At 45.4% G+C, this 21,367-nt stretch overlaps 2 protein-coding genes across 5 annotated transcripts; one reads left to right on the top strand and one right to left on the bottom strand.

Moving 5' to 3' along the window:
* Positions 1-1,849: 1,849 nt before the first annotated feature.
* On the top strand, positions 1,850-9,445 carry sts (steroid sulfatase (microsomal), isozyme S). Its single transcript, XM_076982353.1, has 10 exons — positions 1,850-1,974; positions 2,208-2,359; positions 2,901-3,022; positions 3,897-4,019; positions 4,554-4,968; positions 5,347-5,483; positions 6,123-6,260; positions 6,569-6,728; positions 6,942-7,063; positions 7,696-9,445. The coding sequence occupies exons 2-10, from the start codon at positions 2,214-2,216 to the stop codon at positions 8,079-8,081; spliced, it is 1,749 nt and encodes a 582-aa protein (XP_076838468.1). The 5' UTR covers positions 1,850-1,974; positions 2,208-2,213; the 3' UTR covers positions 8,082-9,445.
* pnpla4 (patatin-like phospholipase domain containing 4) lies at positions 5,479-20,209 on the bottom strand. Of its 4 annotated transcripts, none has more exons than XM_076982354.1 (7): positions 20,104-20,209; positions 19,448-19,649; positions 16,293-16,387; positions 14,841-14,976; positions 12,757-12,822; positions 12,092-12,247; positions 9,210-11,946 (listed from the first exon to the last, which is right to left on the bottom strand). In XM_076982354.1, the coding sequence occupies exons 2-7, from the start codon at positions 19,625-19,627 to the stop codon at positions 11,815-11,817; spliced, it is 765 nt and encodes a 254-aa protein (XP_076838469.1). In that variant the 5' UTR covers positions 19,628-19,649; positions 20,104-20,209; the 3' UTR covers positions 9,210-11,814. The 4 variants fall into 4 exon arrangements, with proteins under 4 accessions (XP_076838470.1, XP_076838469.1, XP_076838471.1 ...); XM_076982356.1 differs by having other exon boundaries at positions 11,806-11,946; positions 12,092-12,198; XM_076982355.1 differs by lacking the exons at positions 9,210-11,946; positions 12,092-12,247 and adding an exon at positions 5,479-5,889.
* Positions 20,210-21,367: the final 1,158 nt, after the last annotated feature.

Here is a 21,367-nt window from a genome sequence, read left to right as displayed (position 1 = left end):
TCCTTGTTTTTTCTCTCAAGCAACCACACGCCTATAAATAGATAGATACCTAACAAATAGACTAACAGAGAGCTCTTCAACTCCACAAACTCGATGGCTGTTTGTGGATGCACATGGCTCTTTTCTCTGAGCCTTAAGTCTCACGCTGGAGACGTTCACCCTCCTGTGAGTCAGTATCTCCAACTAACCATTTTCCCCACGTTACGCCACCTTTTCTCTTCATTTTTGTAAAGAACTATAGAGCAAAAAAAAAAAAGTGTCACACTTCGATGGGATTTCTGTGTCAGACGTATAGCTAGTTACACGCAGCTCGCTGTAAAGTGCTTCATATGCAGCATATTCACATGCGACCACAACATTTTGCTGGATAGACTAGGGTGACCAAACGTCCGTATTTCCCGGGACATGTCCGTATTTCACGTCCTGTCCCGGGCGTCCCGGGATATTTTTTAAAACTGTGGAAATGTCCTGGTTTTTAAATTACGTTAATCGGGCCATTAATTCTACAGGCACTAGGACCCTGAGCACGGCGCTGTATGACACGGAATCCCTGAGCCTCACCAGTTGAGCCTCATCATACTCAACTGGCGGAGAACCAACAACAAACTCCAGCTGGTTCAGAACGCAGCAGCACGAGTTTTAACAAAAACTAAAAAGTTTGATCACATTAGTCCCGTACTATCGTCATTACACTGGCTGCCAATTAGATTCCGTATTGATTATAAAATACTTTTATTAACATATAAAACGCTGCATGGCTTAGCTCCAGACTATCTTAGTGAACTTAATTGAACAATATAACCCAGCGCGTTCACTTCGCTCGCAGGACGCAGGGTTATTAACTGTTCCTAGGATCAAAAAGATCACAGCAGGTGGAAGAGCCTTTTCTTTTAAAGCTCCACAATTGTGGAATAATCTTCCTGCCTCTATTCGGGACTCAGACACAGTCTCAATGTTTAAAACTCGATTAAAGACTCATCTGTTTAGTTTGGCCTTTGATTAATCTGTTACATATTTACTACATCTCGTATCTTTTCTCCGAGGTTCACCTGGAGATTAACATTGCAGTCGGAGCCTACAATACCAGCATCGCTGCTCCGACACGGAATGAAAGCCTGGCGTTCATCAACAGACATTTACAGTGACAATATCAAAACCCAGAACTTTCATTTTTACCTTTACTTGGTCTGATTGTGTGATTTGTGTATTTGTCTGTATTTTGTGTAATTTGTGTGTTAACGGGCCGCCCAATGGAGGATGGGTTCCCTTTTGAGTCTTGGTTCTCCCGAGGTTTCTTCCTATTCCCCACCATCATAGGGAGTTTTTCCTCGCCATGCACTGTCGCCTTTGGCTTGCTCATTAGGGTTCTGGACCCATAGTATTGTTAACCTTTTAAATCCTGTAAAGCGCTTTGTGACAACATGTGTTGTGAAAAGCGCTATACAAATAAACTTTGATTGATTGATTGATTCTCAACGTCACTAGTCCAGATCATTACGCGGTGCCAACTCCTCACTAAGGAAAGTAGCTACTGACTGTCCTAAAAGTATCTTAAAGTCGCTAATGGCGTAACCCTCTAAAAAAGTAGCAAGAGGAGTATGAATACAAACTAAATATAGCGATAATGTCAATACTGGTGCAGCTTTGTTCACACGCCACCACACCTCATTTTGGGTTGGCCTTTGGGGGGGGGGGACCAGTAGAAACCAGAGTCAGTTGATTATTTTTTCTTTGGTCGCCATCAAGTGACCGTGTGTTATGTAACTTTAGAAAATCACTCCATATCAAGGCACTTGTAATAAAAAATATATTATTTTATTTTGACAGGTGATCTCGGACAGCGCCTCAACGGCCAATCAAAGCTTTAGGCGCAGATCACGTGACAGTTATCGTCCTTAACAGGTCTAGGCAGTGTAACCCGGAGAGTTGTGGCCAGCGACCCGACTAAGAGTTCACCGGCTGGGCTCTACTGGCGTGAGTTAATGTTCACGGTCTACACCACGTCGAAAAGATGAGTTGTCTTTAAAGGCGACTCGCCTGTTTGAGAGTTACGAATGTGCTCTTATTCGTGCACCTATAACAGACGGCACATATTTGTCAGCGTACTCACGTTGTTTTAAGGCAGCCATAGAGACACACTGGCTATGACTTTACGGTTCAAAGAAGACTGTTTTAATGGCTGTGTCCATTCTTTTCGCCTCATGCAGTCTGGAATGGGGAATCCGCGGATCCTGGTCGTGCTTGGCTGGCTGCTGGTCGAGGCTTCGTCTCAGGGTGCTTCAAAGCCTAATTTCGTGCTGATGATGGTGGATGATTTGGGAATTGGAGACCTCGGATGCTATGGGAACACCACTCTGAAGTAGGCTGTGTTGGCGAGCTTGGCTTTCATTTCAGACCTTGACTGAGTGTTGTTGTGTTTTTACAAACACAAGAGTAGTCATGTGGATATGAAAGACTTTACAGGATTCTCATACAGGGTCTGTGGTGAAGGTTCCTTCACGAGAGAGAGAGAGAGAGAGAGAGAAAAGGGGAGGAGAAAAGGTTGCAGTTACATAAGCCTTCCAATAAAGATCAATGAAGCATGCATTTGTTGTTGCATATGAATTAGGAGATTATGATTAAACATAATAGAATGTTCTGTGTGCATTAGATGAATTTGATATTATGTAGTAATTTATACACTGATGAATAACATTTTATATGGTAAGGTGATTATGACTGAACGAGGCGCATGATTCCATATCGAGATGTCTAGGTGCTTGGTTTTTAAAATCAGAATCTGCCTTAAGAAATAGAACCTTTAATCTCAAAGCACTTCATGTTTAATACAGATAAGGAAATCATTTGAGCCACCAGACTACTGCTCTTGCATGGACAAAATGTTGTGGTTGTTGTGACAGGACGCCCAACATCGACCGGCTGGCCCAGGACGGGGTGAAGCTGACCCAGCACCTGGCCGCGTCGCCCCTCTGCACACCGAGCAGAGCTGCCTTCCTCACGGGCAGATACCCCATACGATCAGGTTAGGCCCCGAGACTCTTAACGCCATTAAAGACGTGGAGGGTCGTTCCTCTGAATCTCCAGCAGTATAGTTTTGGGGACCTTTGCTTCTTAGCGCTGGAGTTTCAGAGAGCACGACAGCGCTGAAGATGTCAGAATGTGGGAGGTGTCTCTCCACTATGGTAGTTCACCTGTTAGAAGAGAGATTCAGGTGCTATGTAGTAAAAAAAACTTTCTTCTTCATATTAATTTTGCTGATCTAACTATAAATACTGTGGTTTGACACTAGTGTAAAACCCTTGCCTGCCGATATAAAAACAACATTGCTCGCATTTGTGAACTTATTTACAGTATTTGTTCTTTTTGATTACTGTTTCCTAGGGAGGAACCTATATTGCTTTTCTTGAGCCATTTCAATGGCCAATGCTTCTATTAATAGCCTATGATTTTATCGTAATGCAAATGTTAGTTCAAGTTAAAATCTCTGAATGAAGTATCGTGAGTGTAAGACATACTAAACTCTAAAAATGGATGGTTAATTAATTTTACATAGCCATATTACAGTTAAATCACAATTATTGTTAACATGTGACTCATAACACAGGATAGTTTCATTAGGTTAAATTTTCTAATAATTCTCAAACATTAGGTGTGATTTTATTTTTATTTTTACCTTGAACTGGTGCAGATTTAAGATGGTGTAATTTGTAATTTATTGTTAAATACTGCATTGCCTGCAGATATATCAGGCCCCTATACTATTTACCTCCTGTTGCCTGTCTTGAATGTCATTCCAAGTGCAGGACGTCTGGGTTGAGCTATTGATATACCCACTTCTCTGTGAAAATGTGGAATTGTTAAAATTGTGTGTGTGTGTGTGTGTGACCTTGGTGCAGGAATGGCCAGTCATGGGCGTGTGGGAGTGTTTATCATCTCCGCATCATCTGGAGGCCTGCCCCGTGAGGAGAGAACGTTCGCGAGGCTCCTTAAAGAACAGGGCTACAAGACTGCTGTGATTGGTACGTGGCCACATGTGACACAACACAGAAGGCATACAAAAACTCTCATTTGAAAAAGACATTTAAACACTCAATATTCATTTGGTATGGAACATTAAAAATCAATGTTTTTCAGTTTGGCTTGAGAGAAGGTGTTCAGCTGCAGTACGTTTTAATGTTCGTGTTTGGCTCCAAGGCAGACACCTATAATAACAGAGAAGAAGAAGCAGCGTCGCGCTATGGCGGACGCCTCTGACTGAAAGCAGCTGTTGTTACTTTCTCTCAGGTTAATTACGGTCCTGGGGGTAGGGCGTGGTGAGGGAGAGCTGGCCTCCTGTGCGTGTGGAAACTGCAGTGAGCGGGTTGGCAGACAGGCAGGTTCTTATCTCAGCTGAGGCCGTTAAGGAGCAAGGCTGTGGGGTGTTGATTGCCTCGTTAATACAAAACAGAAACGAGCCAGGGTGAAGCAATTGCCATCATACCAATATGTGCACGTGCCTACAGCATAAAATTTTTTTTTTACTTTACTTTAATGATCATCCGTTTTCCCTGCAGGCAAATGGCACCTGGGCCTCAATTGTGAGCACAGCAGTGACCACTGCCACCACCCGAGCGCCCATGGCTTTGACCACTTCTACGGGATCCCCTTGACAAACCTGCGGGACTGTCAGTCGGGCCACGGCTCCGTGTTCAGTGTGGCGCTGATCCACGTGCCGTACGGTGTGGTGGTCGCCGTCCTCGGCGGCCTGGTCTCCCTGTACGTCACTGGGGCGCGGGTCGCCGCTCGGCGATTGGCCCTCGGCTTGGGCGCTTTGCTGCTGACCGCGGCCGCGCTCTTCGGCCTGTTACTCCTGACGTACGCCGACCTCAACTGCTTCCTCATGAGGGGGGAGGAGGTGGTGGAACAGCCGTACATGGCCGAGAACCTGACCCAGAGGATGACCGGCGAAGCCGTGGAGTTCCTGGAGAGGTCTGTGAACGCTCCATCGGGCTTGATTGAAAATGGGGCACAGCCGGGTGGGCGGAGTCTCAGGCGTACGATGAATGTTGGAGACCAGTGACTTTAAATGTGTGCGTTGTTGAATCCCAAGAGGCCTCTGAATAATTTAGGGGAAATTCTGTCAGTGTCTTTTTTTTTTTTTGGGGGGGGTGGGGGGGCACATAGTCTCATATGTTTTCACTTTACTTGCTGTAATCTTTCTCACTCACACCACAACATTCCTCTCATGACATTTACATTTACGGCATTTAGCAGACGCTCTTATCCAGAGCGACTTACAAAGTGCTTTGCACCTGATCACATGACCAGTTCGGGCGCAGATCTGACCGTTTTGTCCTCTCTCGCCAGGAACTCGGACGGTCCGTTCCTGCTGTTCTTCTCCTTCCTCCAGGTCCACACGGCTCTCTTCACCTCCCCGCGCTTTCGGGGCAAGAGCAGCCATGGTCTCTACGGCGACGTTGTCATGGAGGTGGACTGGAGTGTAGGTACTGATACCACGCCAGAGGGGGATTGTGGGGCTTTGGAACGTTGAGCAGCGCCGATGCCACTCCCCCTTTACCCATCACGTCCTTTGAGCACCTGTTGTATTCGTTACTGATGAAGATTAGTCGGTCGTCTGGCTGCGGTTTTAGCCCATGTGGTTCGGCTTTAGATGGAGAATCAGAACGGTTCCAATCACAGTGCGTCCCTTTTGAAATTCGGCCTTTTGAAATACATTCTGAGAGCTGTAGTCTAACTCGGTGAACCGGAGGAACTCTGTCTGTTCTTTGTGTGATATGAAAGAGCCATCAGAGAAACGGTGTTTGCGACTGCGGTCACCATGACGATGACATCAACACGCTTCCATTGAAGAAAGCGAACGTTTTCTTGTACACGCCTTGTCATGGAAGACTAAAGGAGAGAAATAAAGTAGTCGGTCATTAAGGTCTCATTGAAACATAGAAAGTAAACCTCTGAAAAAGCAGCAGGATCTTTTCTCACACACAAAAATGATTGTTAATATCTGATTTAAATATGTAAATTTTTCATTCTTTTTTTTTTTTTGCCCCCATTTCAGTCAGCGTACCTTTCCATGCTTTCATCCTGGAAAAGTGTGATTTATTGTGCCTTATTACTGTTCCCAGGTCAGATAATGAAGACTCTGGAGCGCCTTAAGCTAAAGGAGAAGACACTGGTTTACCTGACCTCAGATCAGGGTCCCCACTTAGAGGAGATCTCCATCAATGGGGAGGTGCACCGTGGCTACAGTGGCATCTACAAGGGTAGAGTATATTCATCAGGGGGTGTTGAGAACAGCCATGCTCCAAGTGTATGCTTACAAATCAGAGGGAGGTGACCAGTAAAGTATAGTTATATATAGATGTCTCTGCGATAATAGGCCCTCATTTTTGCAATCACTAAGCGGAAGAGAGAGATGCACCACATTGTAATTAAGCACGTCATTTGAAATGCCAAGTGTTCACTGAGTGCGCATTTTCGAAATGAACACTTTAATAAATATCAAAGTTTTCTGTGAAATGCCCTTTTCACAAATGATTCCCTTCAATAAGTCCCACCTCTTCTTGAGCAGCAGGAAAATCGACCAATTGGGAGGGGGGAATTCGGGTGCCAGGGATCCTTCATTGGCCCGGTGAACTACCTGCAGGAAAGGTTATCGACGAGCCCACCAGTAACATGGACATCTTCCCCAGTGTGGTGAATTTAGCGGGAGCTAGCATACCCAGTGACCGGTGAGTCTTGGTCACCTAGCGACAGAGCTGTCTTCTGTCAGTCATGACAAATCTGGGACTCTGTGTTGTATCCAATTCCCTGCACAGGTACATTGATTGAATTAGTAGATAAGCAACTGCTAAAATGTATGTTGTATGAATGTTTAGGAATTACAGCCACTTTTCCATGGATACATGGGGAAAAAACAAGCATTGTGTGTGTGTGTGTTTCAGGAAGATAGACGGCCGTGACCTCATGCCCTTGCTACAGGGTCGAGTGGAGCGCTCTGACCACGAGTTTATGTTCCATTACTGCAATGCCAATCTGAACGGCGTGAGGTGGCGGCCTGCTAATGGTGAGTCTCCCCGTGCGTACACACAGACGCATGCTGTGGTGCTGTGGTGTGATGAAGAATGGCTCCCAGCATCAGAATCTTTCTGTTTAACCCCCAAGAACAGAACCTTCCTATATCATCCCAAGCAAAGAACTAAATGCAGGTGTTTGTTCACTGCGTCTGTACTTGTAATGAGCAGTGTTTGTAGCTTGTAGAGGTGAGTCTAAGGGGAACCGCTCTGCACTGGACTGCGCTCCAATGTGCCTGGACATCACTCTGCAGGTGATGCAGACTGAGCCAATCAAAGCCATCGAGGTCATAATGGGGGGTGGATCGGGCAGTTGCTAAAGCGTCACGCCCCCTCTCATGATCTGTGCCCCAGCCGAGTGTATCTCATGAAAAACAATCTGTGTGTTAGACACTCTGTTTACTCCTTGCAGATCTGGTCTGTACCATCTATGCAACATGGCCTTTCTGAAAGCTGTTATAAATTATAAGACAGAAGCTTCATTAAGGAATTATAGTTGACATCCTGACACGACTGAAATAAGAGTCAATAAGAGTATGGTATTTTTATTTTAGTAGTATACTTGTAGTATTGTTGGTAAATTTGTTACCTGTTCTCAGATCAGCCATGCTCCCGTTTGCACCAGGTACCTCCGTGTGGAAGGCGCTTTTCTTCACCCCTGACTTTTACCCTGAAAACGCCACCGCCTGCTTTCACACCCATATCTGCTTCTGCACTGACCCCTACATCACCTACCACGACCCTCCCCTGCTCTTTGACCTCTCCACGGACCCGACCGAGAGCAGGCCGCTGAGCCCCACCACCGAGCCGGACTTCCACTCCATCGTGGAGGTGATGGTGGATGCGGCGAGGGCCCATTCCCAGGGTGTGGAGCCCGTCCCAGACCAGCTGACGCTGATGAACCAGCTGTGGAAGCCCTGGCTGCAGCCCTGCTGCTCCACCCTCGGCCAGATGTGTAGGTGCAAGCGTGATCACCGGCAAGGGCTTGTGGGGGCTGAGGTGGAGGGGTAAAGGCACCCCATTGGCCCAGCCTGCACGGATTTGGAATTCACCACGGAGTAACGTACACTGAATCTGTTATGTGCACTGCAATCGAAAAAAAGCTAGTAAATCCTGCCTTGATTATAAAAACTTGGAAATAATCGATTAACTTAAAAATTCTCTCCTGCAATATGTCCGTGTGATACGCGATCACGAGTTTGAAGAGCAGTTATAAATGTCCTGACGGCCAGTTCTGGTTGGTGAAACTTGCGAACTCTTGAAGCTGGATTTTGATCACACTAACATATTCATCAGCGCTCTCACAAGCCCTCAAACGTCGCCCTACTTTTACCACCGAACTGGTGCCTTCCGTCTCGGGCACAGAAAGAAGAGTGGGCGGGACTCTCGGTGTTCGCCGCCTCTCTTTCGCGTTGATCTGATTTCTGAAAGGCTTTCATGAACTTGTACCCACTCCCCGCTCCCTTCGGGGACCTCGTTGAGGTGTGTCAGCCCCACAATTCCCCACAATACCCAGGCCTCCCTCCCACATTCCTCCCTGAGGTACTCCTCCGCCTCATTCTTGCTGAGCCATTAACGCAGCTGTGCTGGGCTCGGTGGCGCGTCTGTACTTGTTTGTACGTGGGGCGAAGGGCCCTTTGAGCATCCGTGTTTGGTGTCTGCTCCGGCCGCTCTCGTGTATTTATGGAGGGATACGCATGGCCGAGTCAGAGGAAGACCAGTGCTCTTTGTCGCTAGAGCAGTGCGACAGGGGCCACGCTTGATGTGAGCCATAAAGAGAGACTTTAGTCACTCTGGCTGGCACTCGTAAAGGGTTATAAAACTCTCAGGTGTGGCAGGAGCACCTGATTATTTCTGTTCAAGGGCACCTGGAGAGCTCGAAGCCTCAGGGGTTGTAGTCAGGGCATTGGTGTGAACCTCTGGCCTGGGTGTGCACACTCATTGTGAAATCTTGTGAATGAGCAGTAATGAACTGGCTGGGACGGCAGGTCTCAGCACGGACGTGTGCTTAGCAAAGAGGTAATAAGGGAGTGGACGGGGAGCCAGAGAACCCCCGGCTAGTGGAACAGGAGGTTTGTTAAAGGAGAAGTCACTGGCGTCACAACCACTCCACAGGCATCACGCTTTCTCTCACTCTGACTCGGGGCCCAGGCTGACTGCTGTTTGTGTTGTATTCCCATGTCCTTGTCTTTAAGCTGTTCTACTGCCTTGAGTTTTTTTTTTTTTTCTGGTAGCAGCTAATTAAAAACCAAACAAACACAAACATGCTTTTGGACGACAGCTGAAGAGAATGATGTAGGTTTTGTTTTTGTTATTCACCTGTTTTAAGATTTGTTTTTCTCTAAATGGCTCAATTTGCCAGTCACCATGTAATTGAATTAAACTCTTGTTTTTGTAAACGGGTCGCTTTATTAATTAACAATTGGGTGTTGGTTGTGGTCCTGTCTGTTTGATTGACTCAATTTGTAGTACCTGCAGCCGGAAGCCGATGTCAAAGTGATTAACCTGAGTAAATTTGGCGGGTAGAAATGGTTACGACAATCACGAGCCTCGTTCACTTTTTGTTGTGCAGTGAGAGATGTCTTTTGTTTACGTTGTCTTCGTTAATCGCCAGCAGGTCTACTGGCAAAAGCTTACAGCTTGCTTTATACTAGTGATATATAATATATATAAAGCATCTAACATCAAATATCGCATTTATATTTAATTTTGAAGAAGTCACTCTGAATCGTTGTTAATTATGCAACACTTGCGTTAGTTGACGGTCCCTTATGTACAAGTTTGGAAGGCGTCAACACCCGCTGTTAGTATCTGTTAGTAACCCGGGACTATCTGGCCCGCATCAACGTCGCCTTGTTATCGGCTGTGTGTGCAGATATGCAGTCCCCTCACTCGCTCATCTTGATGCTGTTTAAATGTAAATACACATCCACTTTTTATTTTTTTTTAAAGGTGGCTTATTGGCGGTGTCTGTGCACGAATTCGATTCATTAACTAAACGTAAAATAATTTGCCCCCCAATATTAATATAGTTTTTAATATGAAGTGCAATTATACTAAATGTATGTTCTCCAACAACCCTGAATGCGTGGTTAAGTGTCGAGAGTATTTTGGCTTCAGGCTACAGAAGGTGGTGTGGAAATGTATAATCTGTGTCCAAGGGTCAGTTTAGGTCCATGCGCGCGTGCCCTCACGTGAGATATCCTGCGGTTCCGTGGAGTTATAGCGTGGAGACTGGACACGTGTTGAGGAGACTGCAGAACAGGACGAACACTGGTGTGTTGTATCAGTTAAGACGCTTTCCCTTGCGTGAAAAAGAAAACACGGATACCGAAGGAGTCAGCCAGGGAATCTGTGGCTCCTGGTGTGCAGGCCTAGATTACGAGCTGGCTAAACTGCCTGTGGTAAAAAGAAAACCGCTGGAGCCCTCGTTAAGAATACAGAAACGAAAACGTCAAAGTTTCTGTCGTGTGAGTGTACATTCAATTCTGCGAGGGTAACACCTCGCAGGAAACTCGGTCGTGGAAGCTGTTTCCAACTTATTTTACCACTGCGGTTCTTTACGAGATAAGGCGAACAAAATAACTGGAACAACCTCATCATCAAATGATGAATGTGGCCAAATATGGTCCGTGTTTCACAATTACCCACAGCACATGCTCCAAAGAGCCCAGCTAACGCTTAGACTTGACTTGACTATGTACGTTTTAAGACGAATGATTATATCATGTGAGTGATCCGCAGGACGAATCCATCAGTCAACATTAGGTTAATGGTGCTCAGTAAATAACATGGCGCGCACGTCTAATGAAGACTAATTTGAGTTGATGCCGTGTCAGTGCCATCGTGTTTCATCATCATCTTGTGATTTGGCCTTTGACGAACCAGACAGGCATCCGAGCAGCATGAATTGATGAAACTTGGGTTGTAAAGGCTAGGCCTTTGCATGTTGAGTGTTAAAATATTGATCTCAGGATACACTGTATATTTACTAGACAAACACAAAAGACTCATTTTTTTCGATGTGCGCAATTGATTTCTACGGAATACAGCGTTTTACAGCAGGCTGATTGAAACCGAACCGAAAGAAGATTTTCGTCTCCTCATCTCTTTCTCCGCGGCAGGATCACACATACACACGGCCCGTAATCTTTCACCCTGCCCCCGGGGAAAGCCGTTTTCACCTTCATAACACCTTCATAACACGGCGCACGGCTCTCACTGAATCAAGAAGGAGCAAAACGGTTGTTCTGAGAGGTTGGGCAACTTTCAAGTTCACACATCTCTCGTGGTTATAGTTCAAAACGCCTGTTCTCCAAAGTCGCCCTAGAGGAGTCGCGTACGCTGCTCTGAAATGTATGCTTGGTATCCTACTGTGAGCTTTAGCTACGGCACATATAGAGAAATATGAGGGATGGGAATGTTATAAAGGCACTGTTCCAACAAATAGATTTTGCTGCGCTTCATATTTATGGGGAAGATGAGTAAACTTTGTAATGCTTTCTTGTAATATATTGTCTTTGGGGAGACATGCTTTATTTCAAAAACAACATTTAGAAAAATAGACAGTTTACAGCAGCAATCTAATTTTATAACGATGACAATGTTAAATTATATCTTGTGTTACAGTAAGTGAAGAGTAAAAACGTGCTTCAGCAAATATTTGTGCAAAAGGTTCATGTTAACCAAATGATGACATTGTGTCTGTGGTTAAACATGTCAAATTTAAAACCAGGGCCCAAGTCTACTGCATCCAGCCCCCTGCCCTCAGAAAGCACACGGCGTCCTCAGCACCTTCCTTGTGTAGCACTTGCATTCTTGGCAGGGGCGGAGGGAACAGGGCGTGATTCAGGCGTTTGAGGTTATCCCAAGACAACTGGGGTGACAAAAAACAAATTGACCAATAATTTCACAACTGTAATGTGCGCCAAACGTATACGCTTTCCGATCTTAACGATCGTTGCGCTCGTGTTCAGCAGTCGTGAACGGAGGACCGGCTGCGGAAGAATGGGCGGACTTACTGTAAGCGTCATGTTAGCCAGCCTGACATGTGGTCGTGCATTGCCTGTACGGTCACGTGGGCAGATGTCTTGTGGGCCGCTGAATGGCGACACGGTGACGGTACGTCCTTCAGAAAGAACAGGAAGCCCATCTGTGAACCCGCCATCTATCCATTTCTACTGGAGTTCGAAGACGGAAGCATGTTTTAAGGCCACCGCGGCACATGCCACAACAATATTTGTGTGGGTGGAGATTTATATTGGTTTTCTCCTTGAAAAGAATCCTTTGGTTTGAAAGAATGTGCCACTGGTTTCTTAAGCCAATGGGCCCCATACTGACTCAATACTTAAACAGCACCCAGCATCAGTTATACCGGAGATCTCCCACGGCTCTCCTGGTGTCATTTTAATAGCCGTACTCTGTCACACAAAGGAACGAGTTGAACTCCTCAAGTGCACTGCCCATATTCACTGCCCATACATCTGAAAAATGACCTGGAATAGGCTGTTTCAGAGCCATATGCTATGAATCACACACACACACACACACACACACACACACACACACACACACACACACACACACACACACACACACACACACACACACACACACACACACACACACACACACACACACACCAATATTTAGAGCTGAGAGACTCTGGCACACCAGAGTCCATTACCTGGCCTTGGAATTCCACTGGCTTCACACCAGCATAGACAGGCACAAAGCTGCTGGCCAATAGGACCTGGAGGAGCAATACCAATATGAAACATGCATCAGGCAATGCAGCCAGAGGACAGGTGGAGTAAACAGCAGACGACAGGGAGAGGGGGATTTAGGAGGGAGAGTGAGAGACAGGAGGAGAGAGGGATTTAGGAGGGAGAGTGAGACAGGAGGAGAGAGGGATTTAGGAGGGAGAGTGAGAGACAGGAGGAGAGGGGGATTTAGGAGGGAGAGTGTGAGACAGGAGGAGAGGGGGATTTAGGAGGGAGAGTGAGACAGGAGGAGAGGGGGATTTAGGAGGGAGAGTGTGAGACAGGAGGAGAGAGGGATTTAGGAGGGAGAGTGAGACAGGAGGAGAGGGATTTAGGAGGGTGAGTGTGAGACAGGAGGAGAGGGGGATTTAGGAGGGGAGTGTGAGACAGGAGGAGAGGGATTTAGGAGGGTGAGTGTGAGACAGGAGGAGAGGGGGATTTAGGAGGGAGAGTGTGAGACAGGAGAAGAGAGGGATTTAGGAGGGAGAGTGTGAGACAGGAGAAGAGAGGGATTTAGGAGGGAGAGTGTGAGACAGGAGAAGAGAGGGATTTAGGAGGGAGAGTGTGAGACAGGAGGAGAGAGGGATTTAGGAGGGAGAGTGTGAGACAGGAGAAGAGAGGGATTTAGGAGGGAGAGTGAGACAGGAGGAGAGAGGGATTTAGGAGGGAGAGTGAGACAGGAGGAGAGAGGGATTTAGGAGGGAGAGTGTGAGACAGGAGAAGAGAGGGATTTAGGAGGGAGAGTGTGAGACAGGAGGAGAGAGGGATTTAGGAGGGTGAGTGTGAGACAGGAGGAGAGAGGGATTTAGGAGGGAGAGTGTGAGACAGGAGGAGAGAGGGATTTAGGAGGGAGTGTGTGAGATAGGAGTAGAGAGGGATTTAGGAGGGTGAGTGTGAGACAGGAGGATAGGGATTTAGGAGGGAGAGTGTGAGACAGGAGGAGAGAGGGATTTAGGAGGGTGAGTGTGAGACAGGAGGAGAGAGGGATTTAGGAGGGAGAGTGTGAGACAGGAGGAGAGGGGGCTTTAGGAGGGAGAGTGTGAGACAGGAGTAGAGGGATTTAGGAGGGAGAGTGTGAGACAGGAGTAGAGGGATTTAGGAGGGAGAGTGTGAGACAGGAGGAGAGAGGGATTTAGGAGGGAGAGTGTGAGACAGGAGGAGAGAGGGATTTAGGAGGGAGAGTGTGAGACAGGAGAAGAGAGGGCTTTAGGAGGGAGTGTGAGAGACAGGAGGAGAGAGGGATTTAGGAGGGTGAGTGTGAGACAGGAGGAGAGAGGGATTTAGGAGGGAGAGTGTGAGACAGGAGGAGAGAGGGATTTAGGAGGGAGAGTGAGACAGGAGGAGAGGGGGATTTAGGAGGGAGAGTGTGAGACAGGAGGAGAGAGGGCTTTAGGAGGGAGAGTGTGAGACAGGAGGAGAGAGGGCTTTAGGAGGGAGAGTGTGAGACAGGAGGAGAGGGGGATTTAGGAGGGAGAGTGTGAGACAGGAGGAGAGAGGGATTTAGGAGGGAGAGTGTGAGACAGGAGGAGAGGGATTTAGGAGGGTGAGTGTGAGACAGGAGGAGAGGGATTTAGGAGGGTGAGTGTGAGACAGGAGGAGAGAGGGATTTAGGAGGGAGAGTGTGAGACAGGAGGAGAGAGGGCTTTAGGAGGGAGAGTGTGAGACAGGAGGAGAGGGGGATTTAGGAGGGAGAGTGTGAGACAGGAGGAGAGAGGGCTTTAGGAGGGAGAGTGTGAGACAGGAGGAGAGAGGGCTTTAGGAGGGAGAGTGTGAGACAGGAGTAGAGAGGGCTTTAGGAGGGAGAGTGTGAGACAGGAGGACAATGAACAGGTCAAGAAACATGGGAAAGAATGAAAAGAGAGAATAATCAAAGTGAGCAGGGGAACAAACAGGAAAAGAAACGGGGGGGGGGGGGGGGGGGGGGATGACCCCACAAAATCAACTATTAACTAACTAATAATTATTAATGGGATATTATTATTATGTATTACAGTATAAGACTGAATACCTTAATGAGGTCTTCTCTTGAGGGGAAACTGGACACCATGCTGTTCTTGCCCGTCCTGGAGTTGGTTATGGAGATGTGAAGCCGCTGGCTGGCTAACAGGTGTGCATGGGGAGGTAGGATCTCTTCTATTCCCTCCCTGGGGTCCAACCACGAGACAGATGCTCATTTGTCATATCTGCATAATTAACAAGCTCGGCAGACGTGAATTCTCTCAAATGCTCTCTTGTAATTGCACAATCTGTTTTGGCCAAGCTGCTTGGGTACAAACGCACGAGGCAGTGCTTGGCCAGATGGCTGCAGGGTCCAGGCCCTTGCAAGTGTGGCTTTAAGAGGATCCGAGGTCCCCCATGATGCCTCTGCATCAGCCCATGTATGATGTTTCCTCCTGGACAAGTGGCAGGTGTTTAATATCAAGCCCGTGCTATCTGCGTTTTCATCCGACCGCCTATTACTGCTCTGGCTATGACACATTCGAGCATCCTCAACACACTCAGGGTCCACTGGGGCAGAGCTTTTTCTTCACAATCGTAGCCATGGAGGCGTGGCCAAGGAGGCGTGGCCCCAGCACCTGAAACAAACTCACCATTATCCAGTAACTCAGACAGCAGGACCCGCTGTCCCACATACATTTGCTCCCACTGTAATAACACCGTTCGCTCTTCAGCAAAGCACGGCCTCCCACACCTGCTCGACATTTATCCACCCTGCTGCTCTACAGTTCTAGGAAAAGTCGTGTGCCAAATGTTGGGTAAAGAGACGCCAAACAAAAAAAGGAAGGTGTGGGGGTGGTTGGGTGGAGTGGGGGTGGGATTTGGAACTCCTGGAAGTCCGAATATGAGTTTCGCTGGGGCGGTCATCTATTTTTATGAGCCGGGCTTTGCCTGCAGGAGGAAATGGAGCATAATAATGGCAGTGCAGTAAATGGAAGCCGACTGCCTCTTTAGCTATTAAACCCGGAGGAGCCGCAAGTGCGGAGGGCGGCCAGGTGCACAGTGCTCGTCGTGGGTCGACCACGAACTCAGGTGTGCACAGAGCGTCGCGGAGTTCACACGGGACGGCCACCGAAAGACGGCACGAGCTCTTGTAGCATCCTCCTGGGTGATGTGTAGCCTCAGACGGTAGATCAGAACAAGAATGCTCTGAATGCACGACGTTGGGAAGAACTGATCAATGCTAGGGCAAAGGTGACGTGTGCGTAATGTAAAGCAGGTACATTGATCAAATCGATCTTTTCAGCAATCATTCACTGCCATATCTGAGTGGGTTTCAATGTGCTTTCTGCTTTTCTGAGCCTTTTTCCTCTTTTCTATACTACAGGGTAGACTCCTTCTATTTGAAAAGCCATCCCTGCTCCACACTGCACATTTTGTTTTGGTGCATCAAGGTTACATTTCATGTTACAAGGCAATGCCATCGCTTATGTCCTCTGTGGCCAAATGACCCCAACCTTACCTCAGTTCGAGCATGAAGTCATATCCTGGTGTCAGCGCACCGAGTTTCTGTTTCCTGACGTTGCTGGCAAACCTGTAGGTGAATTCTTTACAGCGCTTGGCAAGAGTAGAAAATAGGAAAGAACAGATAAAACACACAGGCAATGTGTCACAACAGTGTCTCTACTGATGAGGCAAGAGTTCATTTGTGCTGCAAGTTTCATACACTGTGGCAACTTTACACAGACTTAGAATTTCATTTCAGCAATAAAAATTACATCCTGAGATGTATCATCTCAAGACAATTTATGCCAAAAAGAGGCAAAAAAAATCTACATAAAATTTATTTAAATACAGTTGCTTTAAATAGAAATTAAATAATGAAACATTAAAAATTCATTAAAAGAGGAAAAATACATAAAAATTATTAATAATAATTAAAACTGAAACAGAAGCATCATTTAAAGAAGAGCACAGGTAAAGTGTTCTCTGCTTTTGGCTCATCCAGGCATTTTTGATTTGATTTATTATTTTATGTTTTTTTTTTTTTATTTTTTTTTTAGTTTTTTTTTTTTTTGCAAGAAAAGCACCAAGATCTTTAGAATAATCGACCCTGCTGGAAAAACAAACACGACTGAGTCTCAGGATCTTGTTTAGCCAAGAAATCTTAAATTTAGTTAATATTTAAAGATGACAGAATGCTGATTAAGTAATTGCTTTAACACGATTGCTAAAAGAGAGTCCATCCAAATGTCTAGGTTGCGACATGATAACTCTTATAATGGCAACTATTACATGACAGTAACTTAAATAAACTTGACCTTTGTTCAGCTGCGCAACATTTTTGCACATTCAGTTTGTATTGTCTTCAATGAGCTGATGTGGTGTGTTGTTGGGACTTTAGTTGTTTCGTGAGAGAGTATCGTCTGTATAACTGAGGTAAGACAACCAGTCCATAATCTTGGAGGATTTAGCCAAGGAGAAGCACAAATAAACTGAATAAAAGTGGCCTGTGAATAGAACCCTGGGGGACGTCACAGGTTATTGGCATCTGCTTGGACACATATTGGTCTGTTTCACATTTGTTTATTGCAGAATCTGAATTTAAACAGATATAATTAAAAGCCTTTATAGGATTTGTCTGCAGTGTTGTGGATTGCCAGTCCCGAGTTATGATGTTTCGCAGTTACGACACATCTCCAATTTACTGTATAAAGACTTTTTGAGAGTGGTTTTGTGTCGTAAAGCAAACATTTTATTACTGTTTATTACTCCTGTTTCATTTAATTATTAAATGTATTTTATGTGTTTTTTGATAATTACTGTGCTAAGATAGGTGTTAAGTGCTTACAGTATGTTATTTATGTAGTTTGTACGTATGTTCTGATTTACACTTTACGACAATATATATATATATATATATATATAAATGAGTATTTATTTACGACAGTCGGATCACAAGTTTTTTTCTTCAGTTTTTTTTTTGTTTTTAGGAGGGGTTTCAGGATGCAGTTTTTAAAGCACTTGGAAAGAAGCCTGACATGAGGAAACATTTATTGTGTGCAATATCTCTGTTACTAGATAGTTAAATGTTTCATTTCAAATGGGTGGAACTGGCAGCATGTCAAGACTGCAGGAAGATGATTTGAAGTGTGTCGATGTTTTTACAGTTTAATTCATATCACTGAACTGGGACATTTTGACCATATTATATCTACTGGGTGATACTAAACTGCAGGACACAGAATTACTTATGTCTGATATGGATTTTAGTGTTGAAAAGAAAACTCATTTGTGTGTGGGGGATTATTTAGATTTCAGACTTCAAAGTGGCAAACAATCTGGTTGATGTTAAGCATGATTGTCCCGCTTTGCATATTATTGAACTGTAAACAAAGCAGATGAACTTCAGAGAATCCAAATGGTTTTAATCCACATTCATTTTCTATTTTCTTTCCTTTGGGTTTTAATCCCCATTCATTTCCTGCGTTATTTCCTCTGGTTTTAATCCACACTCATTTCCTACGTTCTTTCCTCTGGACTTAAACTGAAGCTTGACCCAAAGACCGAGATAGTCCAACATGGCAGTTCTTTGGGGTTGTCGGTGTGTACACTGAAGTCACTAACAATGTCAACGCAATGAAAATCAGTGGAGATAAGACAGCAAATGTGTAAAATCATCAATAAAATTGATATGATAGTTTGCGGTGTCCCTTACAGAGGAGTTTAATTCTTTAGGTTACCTACAAACACTGGAGAGAATCCTGAAATGCCCCCACTGTGTGGCCAATTCTCCCACTCATTTGTGAGGATTTTAAAGTTTAAAGTTTGGTGGAGCTGACTGGATTAACACTGTTGCACTGCTACATTCATTTAGTCAGGATTCAAAAGAGTAGACTCAAGTATATGCAATTAAATAATTATTTAAGGCTGACCTTTAGTAAGACATCTGGTATTGAGGACAGCTCATTTAATCTGCACACTTGGCTCCAAGAATGTTTACTTGGACAGAACAGATTAGGGGATTTATTTTATCAGTATTCATCACACTCAAACACTGGAACGGTAGAGTTACACATGGTCCATGTTTTGAAAACCCTGCGTTCTTCTACAACTGATTAAAACAGGAATGGGGGACTTATCGGTATGCTGGTCCTCGGTTTGATTTCAAAACAGCTGTCAGTGCAATCTACGATTCTACTATCTCCATCAGGACTGTCTATCAGTTTTACGTCTGCCGCAGTTATCAGCGGTGCTACCTGAACATACATTGCTCCATTTTGCCAGTGTGGGGGTGTGTGTTTGTGTGTGAAGAGATCTTCAATGCAGAAGAGCATGAGAAGGATTGGTGGGGGGTGGGGGTGCCCTTCATTTTTCGGTATAACCCGTGGACAGACCTGTGACAGACAGAGATTGCAGAGTCCCTGCACACACCAGCTCCTCCATCTTGTCAGATAACAGCACCATATTTTGGCTAACAGTATTCCCTTCAGAGTATGACACTGTAGAGATATTTCTAATATCCATCCTTGGCAACAGATGTTAAGCACTGTTTACTTGTGCCAGTTCTGACATTACCATAATTTATACCACACACATACAAATGTCACACACTATACTTCCACTTGTCATTCATCCCTCCCAATCGTGGCCTTTGACAAACTCAGCAAACTTTACCTCCAGCTTGTCAGGGGCTGTGACGACCACGGCGGCGACCAAAGCTCCGGCCGACGCCCCCGCGCATGCGCGTAGGGAGGCCATCAAGCTGTCTCCGTGTCTGAGCAGCGCGCTCACGACGCCAAGCTGATAGACACCCAGAAAACCACAGGCCGCGAACGACAAGTTCACCCGGGTCATCACCGCAGCTCCCACGGCCGTGCTGTGCGATGACAGATTAAAGTATATCGTCAGTGTACGTCTGGGGAATGAGTGATGATAGCAGGAATTCCGTAAAACCACAAACCCACTGTTTTATCGGATAAGTTTGGTCTTTCGAAGATCTGAATGATTTTCTGTAAATGTGACACTGCTATGTGATCGGGCAAAAGAGCAGAATGGTTATTTAAACTATCCCACTTAAAGAAGCAGTTAGACTAGATGGACCTTTCCCAGCAACTTTTAACACTTTGTTGTCGCCCACCTAAATTAACTACCTATACCTAATTGTCAAGACAGAGTAATTAGTTATTGTATTATCCGGGATTTGTTCTTAGTTATGTTTGTTCAGCACTTTGTGATTCTGTCTGTGAAAGGTGCTATATAAATAAAGTTTACTTACTTACTAACTTAATGCAATTCAAACAATACAGATAATATGGATAATAATGACTCACCGTCACAAAATCAACTAAGGTAGGTTACACAACTAGTTAACCCTCCATCCAGCAATAAGCATTTTAAGGACCAGAAATTTAAACACGGTAACATTAACATACTTCCGGGTATGAACATATTTCAAAATAAAAGTAGTCTCATTCGAAATGTGTGCAATTCGGCTTAGGGTGTGTCACAATAGTTACATGGCCAAGACTTGAAGCACCACATTTAATACTTTCTCTCATGATTGGCATTCGAGGTGCTGCAAAATATAAAAAGGCATGTGAAGACATGCGAATGCCAACACCAGATCTGACTCTGTGTGTGGTCGGTTTAAATAGGATCCATATAAGAAAAGTGTGCCTAAATTTCAGTCTTGGGAGATTTCCATCTAAACGGAATAGTCTTACCTCAAAATTTGTCTGAACATCTCTAAAAAAATCCCTTTACTCCTCTTGTCTAAAAAATAAACAGCCATATTACTGTGATGCTCTGGAAACCCCCTCAGACATCCACGGAACAGCCCTTGTTCGGCGGCGTAGGTCAGGTAAAGATCCATCGGTCCTCTGTGGTTTGGCCCTAATTGTTCTTACTTTCACTGATGCTTCATATCTCAGCAATGTATAAGGCAAGACCCTGGAGAACGTGGTGAGCTAGATTAATGTTTGTGTATGCCTGTGATCAGCCGACTTTACTCACAGTCAAGGAGAACCACTGTGGCCTGTGGTACAGCCCTGATGTTTGTCCTGCCCTAATATGTCTGGTGTGATTCATCTAGTAAGTGAGACCAAGCACCCTCCATGTGCTAGACAACACTGAATTAGGTTACACATCCCAGACTGTTAGCAAGACACTCTGAACATCTACATCTTCCAAACAGGACTGATAAAAGCTAATTATTAAAGTCACGAAGCAGAATGATTGTCAGAGATTTTTCATGCATCATGTATCGTGTGTTGGTACATCTGGCTCTAAATCTTAATTAATACACCACAATTAATTGACTCGTTGCAGCTCTGTTTACCCTCAGGGTTCAAACATTGCTGCAATGTTTCCCCGGATAAACCCCTGCACAGCAAACATCTTACATTGTCATTTTGTCTTTGCTTGACGACCTTACCTTCAGACTGGCTTCACACACCAACCCTCCTTCCACAACATCTAGCGGCGCAGTCGGCGCCTGTATTTTCCCACCATGCTCCTCTTCCAGTCCCTGGAGTGTCACCACAGATTAGCCGCTTCTGCGCCCGCTCTCGTAGTTATGTGGGATGTGGCTGAGCA

This window comes from Brachyhypopomus gauderio, chromosome 20, assembly GCF_052324685.1.
Source record: "Brachyhypopomus gauderio isolate BG-103 chromosome 20, BGAUD_0.2, whole genome shotgun sequence".
Lineage (NCBI taxonomy): Eukaryota > Metazoa > Chordata > Actinopteri > Gymnotiformes > Hypopomidae > Brachyhypopomus > Brachyhypopomus gauderio.
Note: the sequence above shows the minus strand (reverse complement) of the source record. Positions and strands in the feature narration are given on the sequence as shown.